Consider the following 7,318-nt stretch of genomic DNA (forward strand, 5'->3'; position numbering starts at 1 on the left):
CAAGGTATTCTTTGAATTAACATGTCCAATTATCCATCTTTAATTTCTCCCTACATCACTTGAAGATCAAATAGATATTTTATTATTGGGTAGGTATTGCCTTTGAGAGGTTCATCTGGGTTTGAGTCTACTTTTTATATGTGCAGGTTAGATTAATGTTTCTCGAAAGTCATGAGTTCATTCTAGACATGCGTGTCGTTCTTAAAAACAAAAAGATAGTCTTTCATGTCTTATAATCCACCTATTATAAAAATAAAAAAAAAATATAAACTGCAAGTCTTCAACTGAATGGATAAAAAGGACGAGTAACATTGGAAAAAGTAGCCAAAAACTAAAAGTTACATCGGACTATCAAATCATATAGAAATACAATGACATGTAGCTAGACAACCTAAAGAAAACAGCATCCATGATAGACAACAAAAATACATCCTACTTATTACACGACAGTTACAATGAGCAATCACTAGAACTCGAAGAAATAAGCTGAACTCTGGTTGAAGAAGTACAACGGTTAGGTGTTGACTATTTGGCAAAGCTCGCCACTTATTGATATAGGCCATCGAGTCTAAATCTAAATGTGGAAGTTGGCGATCTTCGAGGATCTCAAGAATCTTTTTGGATTTACCAAGAAGCTGAGCAGCAATCTGGATACTGTCCCTCCTTTTCTCTATTGCATCGTGATGACACTTCATTTTATGACACGTGGTAAGTGGTAAAGCAAGCACAGAATATATCTGCAATATTGTTGATATCCACTCAAAAAGTTCCCATCATTTGGCCAATTTTCTTGCGTATTGCAGTGGAGAAGTATGGTTTGACTGATCTATACATGGAACTGAAGCAATAAAATTATGAACCGAGCGATTCAGATTCCTTTTTTGCAGCTCTTAAACTCTATCACATTTTTGACTGCTTCATCACCCAACCATTGAAGAATCTGTTTTGTTGATTTTGACTTGCTAAACTTCTTTCGAAGATCATATGTAGCCACTTGTTGTATAACTCAACTTCTGTCCCAAACGTCTAGCTGCTTTTCTCGCACCTACCAAGTCAGCATTTTCATTGAAGGTTTCTTCAACAATTTTTACGATTGGAGTCCTTCTCGCATACTAGCAAGTAATTCTTTGACATGTCTATTTGAAATGTTAGGAAGTGCAATTGCAATAGTCATTAACGTTACCGCTACTAGGCTCCAACAATTCTGGACTTCTTCAGGATATAGAGGAGGGACTTCATCATTGTCGAACTTTATTACTCCATTGAATCCTGTAGATTTATCTAGAAGTAGCTTCATAAGATTTCTCGGCTCCTTCTCTGCAGCTACTTTAACAACTTTAGTTATAGATTGAAGCATATTTGTCAATATTCTCTCTGAAAGGTTCGCCTCTTCTTCAGCTAGCATAACATACTTGGCATATTTTTCCACCTCTTCTTTACTTACGTAGTCATTTTTGACCCCCTTTAAACCTTTTCAATAATAATTTGCAGAGATACAACAATAAAAGAATAAGATCAGGAAACATCTAGGAACAAGGCAAATCATTTTGCATAGTACTGCAGCCACGATCTGTAGTGCAATACAAATGTTCAAAATCATGTGTTTTGACCAGATGAAAACCTTTTTGCAATGGCGCCCTGGAATATGAGAACGGACGTGGATGCGTTCCATTGCTGAAGTCTTTCTATCCATTGCTTTTCAACTTTGAACACATTTAGATGGTTCTTGCTCCATTTCTTAGAAGGCTTGACATAACTGGTAACAGAAAAACATCTAGATATCGGTGCTAAACAGCCTAGTAAGACCCCAACAAATTGCACATACATAATAATCTTGATTGACCAATCATAATCGGATGATTCTTCGCGAGGAAAGTATGGATTTATAAACCATGAGATGACATAGATGGCAACATCTAAACATAGAACCCCTAAAGTAAAAGAAATCTGTGAACAAGCTATCGCAAATTGGGGGTCACCTGTTTCTGCCATCATCCAATGCATTTTAACGTAGTTAACAAGCTCTTCGTAGAGAAATTTATCTCATCATGATTTGAAGTCAATCTGCGCAACTCCTTGTATTGTAGTTCTAAGTTTCTTAGATGCTGGAACGGTCAAAGCTACCGAAAATGCCAACAGACAAGGTAACACGTTTACACTAACTAAACCACCACCACCCATATATTAACGAGTACGGTGATTAATAGAATCCCCAAGGCTATGATGTTAATGAGAAGTTCTTTGTCACCCATAAGCCCTAAAGAAGGAAGGAAATTAGCTACCATGGTGACCAAGAAAAAATGCTGACATCCCTTGCAAAGATGTCATCCTCCGTGTTTGCACTTAGATCAACTGGCAGCTTCATTGATATGGCAATCAATGTGACGGAAACTGCATTGACTGAAAAACCTACATGGAAACCATAGTTTCCCTATTCTAAAGCCACGGAAAGCATCCGCTGCCATTGCAAGAGTACAGACTAAGGATGCTGCACAAATATACAGCCCCACCCACGGCATGAAATCCATGGGTTCAATCATGATGCTTGCAGGTAAATAATCAGAATCCTATGAATATTAAAGTGTTGCAAACATATTTGTTTGATTACAAGTTGCAGAAAGCAGGAATGAATAAGTTTGACTTATATTTAGACGCAAATTATTGAACTAATCTTGACTTTAAAGTAAACGCATATATCATGAAATGAAATTCTTGGAAGATTATTTTCTAGATGAATAATAGCCACATGAAAACAGGTCCAGGTGTCCTGATTAATTAGGCCTGTGCTTATAGGCGTCTCAAAGGGTGCGTCCTTTGACGTGGAGAAGTTGGACGTTATTGACAGCTAGTGTCCTCAAGCTTGCGTCCAGCCAAATATTCTCCCACAAGAAGTTGGAAGACGCTTGCGTGTGGGGCCATCGGTGTTTACTTGTATTTTCTTTTTCTTCTTTTTTTGCTTTAATACATATATAAACATGGTAGATATATTCATAATATATATATGTGTATGTCTTGTATCTTGTTCTAGTTTGTGTGTGTGTGAGATTTGCTGGTGAAGTTGCTGAGGAAGACAAAAGGGACAGGTACATATATGTATCTATATATATATATTATATTATAATAATGAATTTTCATTTCTACCTTATAATATAATATGTTTATGAATTAACTTTTTGAGTTTTAAAAGTTATCAATTTAGCCCCTAAAATTAATTTATTGTTTTTATTTTTGTATTCTTTATAATTTGTTAATCCTAATATGTTTTTAATATTCAAAAACTAGTTTTTAATTTATGTTTAGGTAATAGGAAAAAATAAATTAATTGATGATGTGAGGAAGAAGTTCGAAGAAGCTTGTCTTATAGACAGTGAGAGTCTTAAGGGAAGTCCTGAGTGATGTAATGCTGACGTGGCAGTCAAGAAGCTGAGGGTACTCCATCCTTATAAGCACCGGCCTTAATATCCAACTCTGATGATATTAGCAAAAATATTTAGATTTAAATGTTACATAAGTTTTCTGAATATACACAACTTATGCCATATAAACTTAATTTAACATAAAATTCAGAAGTACCATAATAATATATATACTTGTTCTTGAACATTAACTTTTCCTTTTTTTTAATTATTAAAGTTATCTAAGTTGTTCACAGTAATATAAAAATGTTTAATTGTAGAAATAACATGTCCACATTTTATTGAGAAGGCTAAATGAGCTATAAAACAGAAATTACATACAAGTAAACTTGACCAAAAGTCAATGCGCACATGCATGAAATGAATTTCTGGACCCTTTCCTAGCATTAATAACGACTAAATATCCACATTTTGACGCATTCTTGCGGGCACGAATACTTGTCAATATACTATTCATGTCGTCCATCCAATAAGAAACTTAGTGACATGAAGCTAGACAACCTGGTTGAAGAAGTACAACGGTTACAGGACAACAAAAATACATCCATACATATTACACGACAGTTACCATGAGCAATTCACTCGAAGAAGTAAGTTGGACTTTGGTTGAAGAAGTACAACGTCTAATTGTCTGACTATTTGGCAAAGCACGCCACTTATTGATATAGGCCATCGAGTCTAAATCTAAATTTGGAAGTTGGCGATCTTCGAGGATCTCTAGAATCTTTTTGGATTTACCAAGAAGCTGAGCAGCAATCTGGATACTGTCCCTCCTTTTCTATTGCATCGTGATGACACTTTATTTTTATGACACGTGGTAAGTTGGTAAAGCAAGCACAGAATAGATCTGCAATTATTGTTGATATCCACTCAAAAAGTTCCGCATCATTTGGCCAATTTTCTTGCTTCTGCAGTGGAGTAGTATGGTTTGACTAATTCTATACATGGAAGTGGAAGCAATAAAATTATGAACAGAGTGGTTCAAACTTCCGTTTTTGAAGCTCTTAAACTCTATCACATTTTTGACTGCTTCATCACCAACCATTGAAGAATCTGTTTTGTTGATTTTGACTTGCTAAACTTTTTGAAGATCAATATGTAGCCACTTGTTGTATAACTCAACTTCTGTCCACAAACGTCTAGCTGCTTTTCTCGCATCTACCAAGTCAGCATTTTCATTGAGGGTTTCTTCAATATTTCTTACGATTTGGAGTCCTTCCGCATACTAGCAAGTAATTCTTTGACATGGCTATTTGAAATGCCAGGAAGTGCAATTGCGATAGTCGTTAACGTTACCGCTACTAGGCTCCAACAATTCTGGGTTTCATCAGGATATAGAGGTGGGACTTCATCATCATCGAACTCTACTATTCCATTAAATCCTATGGAATAATCCAGAAGCTTCATAAGATTTCTTGGCTCTGTCTCTGTAGATACTTTAATAAGTTTACTTATAGATTCAAGTATATTTGTCAATATTCTCTCTGAAAGCTCCGCCGCTTCTTCAGCTAGCAGAACATACTTACTATATTTTTCAACCTCTTCTTTAGGTACATAGTCCCTGGATGCTTTTGATCCCATTTAAACCTTTTCATTAAAGATTTACAGAAGTACCAACAACAAGAAAATAAGATCAGGAAACATCTAGGAACAAGGCACACTGTTTTACATATGACTGCAACCACCATTTGAAGTGCAATACAAATGTTCAAAATCATGTTTTTGACCATATGGAAAACCTTTTTGCAATGACGACCTGGAATATGTGAACGGACATATATGCGCTTCCACTGCTCAAGTCTTTCTATCCAATGTTTCTCAACTTTAAACACGTTTAGATGGTTCTTGCTCCATTTCTTAGAGGGCTTGAAATAACTGATGATCGTGAAACATCTAAAAATGGTGCTAAACCACCTACCAAAACTCCAACTAATTGCATAGAATAAATAATCTTAATTGACCACTTATAATCAGATGATCCATCTATATATCGTACATAAGAAAACAGAGAGATGGCACCTGTGGTGGTGGCTAAACATAAAACCCCAAAGTAGAAGAAATCTGCGAACAAGCTATCGCAAATTGGGGGTTACCCGTCTCTGCCATCATCCAATACATTTTAACATAAATAACAAGCTCCTGGTAAGAAAATTAATCTCCTCGTGACTTGAAGCCAAACCGCGCAACTCCTTGTATTGTAGTTCAAAGTTTCTTCTGTTTGCTGGAACTGTCAAAGCTACCGGAAATGCCAACAGAAGGTAACATGAGTATACCAGGTAAACAGCTACAAAGTCACGATATACCAAGACAAAGCTAGGATCCATTCATTACAAGTATGGTGATTAATAGAATACCAAGGCAATGATGTTAATGAGAAGTTCTTTGTCACCCATAAGCCCCAAGAAGGAAGAAAATGGCTACCATGGTGACCAAGAACAAAATGCTGACAAACCTCGCATGACTGTCATCCTCCGTTTTGCACTTAGATCTACTGGTAGCTTCATTGCTATGGCAATCACTGTGATAGAAACCGCATTGACTGTGAAAAATCTGCATGGAAACCACAGTTTCCCTATTCTAAAGCCATTAAATACGTCTGCTGCCATTGCAAGAGTACAGAATAAAGATGCTGCACAAATATACAGCCCGACCCATGGCATGACATCCATGGGTTCCATCGTGATGCTTGCAGGTAAATAATCAGAATTCTATGAATATATTAAAGTGTTGCAAAAATATTTGTTTGATTACAAGTTGCTGAAAGCAGGAATGATCGAATAAAGTTGACTTATATTAAGACGACGCATATAGCACATTATTGAACTAAGCTTGACTAAATAGTAAACGCATCATGACATTAAATATGTGTTTGATTACAAGTTGCAGAAAGCAGGAATGAACAAGGTTGGCTTATATCTGTACTCGCTTGAATTTAGACGCATAGAATTATTGAACTAAGCTTGACTTAAAGAGTAAATGCATATTTCATGAAATGAAATTCTTGGAAATTAATTTATTTTCTAGATGAATAATAGCCACATGAAAACTGGTCGAGGTGTCCTGATTAATATCCAACTACCTGATGATAATAGCAAAAATATTTAGATTTAAATCAAATGTTACATAAGTGTTCTACTGAAAACACAAAACTAATTATGCCATCTAACTTATTTTAACATAAAGGTCAGAAGTACTATCACAGATATACTTGTTTTTATACATTAACTTTCCTATTCTTAATTATTAAAGTTATCTAAAATGTTGACAGTAATATAAAAATGTTTTAGAGTAGAAATCACATGTCCACATTTTATTGAGAAGGTTAACTGAAAGATAAAACAGAAATTTTCATATAAGTAAACGGTGTAGGCTTGACCAAAGTAAATGGGCACATGCATGAAATGAAATTTTCTGAACCCTATCCTAGCAATAACGACCAAAATATCAACATTTTGACGCATTGTTGCAACAAATACTTGCCAAATGTACTATTCATGTGGTCCATCAAATAAGAAAAAAATTATGTAAACTGTAGATGTTTGATTGATTATGTTAACTTCGACCTATTGGAGCAAAAAGTGGCCGGTCTTAAGTTCTTGAATAATGTAGAACTTGACCAAACTATATTGAGTTAACCAAATATCTATCACCAAACCATCGATTGGTTTATATGTGATTGGTATGGAGGTTTAGACATAAGTAACATGGGTGACTACTTATGGTCTGAGTTTTTAGGGACATGAACATTTGATTTTTTTTTTATAATATGTTATTTTAATATTGTATAATTTTGCAATTTGTATTTTTAAAACAATAATTTTGCTATGTTTATGGATATAACATTTATTAATTGTTTTTCTAAAAAAAAAAATGTTAGACAAGTTAAAATTTGTTGCAGCTAG

The 7,318-nt window shown here is 35.0% G+C and overlaps 1 protein-coding gene across 1 annotated transcript; it reads right to left on the minus strand.

The window, feature by feature from the left end:
- Positions 1-443: 443 nt before the first annotated feature.
- Positions 444-4,997, minus strand: LOC122584303 (the record flags this gene model as incomplete). The annotated part of the gene is made up of 5 exons (XM_043756505.1): positions 4,643-4,997; positions 2,283-2,409; positions 1,611-1,756; positions 1,184-1,470; positions 444-737 (listed from the first exon to the last, which is right to left on the minus strand). Coding segments are annotated over exons 1-5 (1,209 nt in total), but the record flags the coding sequence as incomplete, so codon positions are not given.
- Positions 4,998-7,318: the final 2,321 nt, after the last annotated feature.

Source organism: Erigeron canadensis, unplaced genomic scaffold, assembly GCF_010389155.1.
Source record: "Erigeron canadensis isolate Cc75 unplaced genomic scaffold, C_canadensis_v1 Conyza_canadensis_unscaffolded:210, whole genome shotgun sequence".
NCBI lineage: Eukaryota > Viridiplantae > Streptophyta > Magnoliopsida > Asterales > Asteraceae > Erigeron > Erigeron canadensis.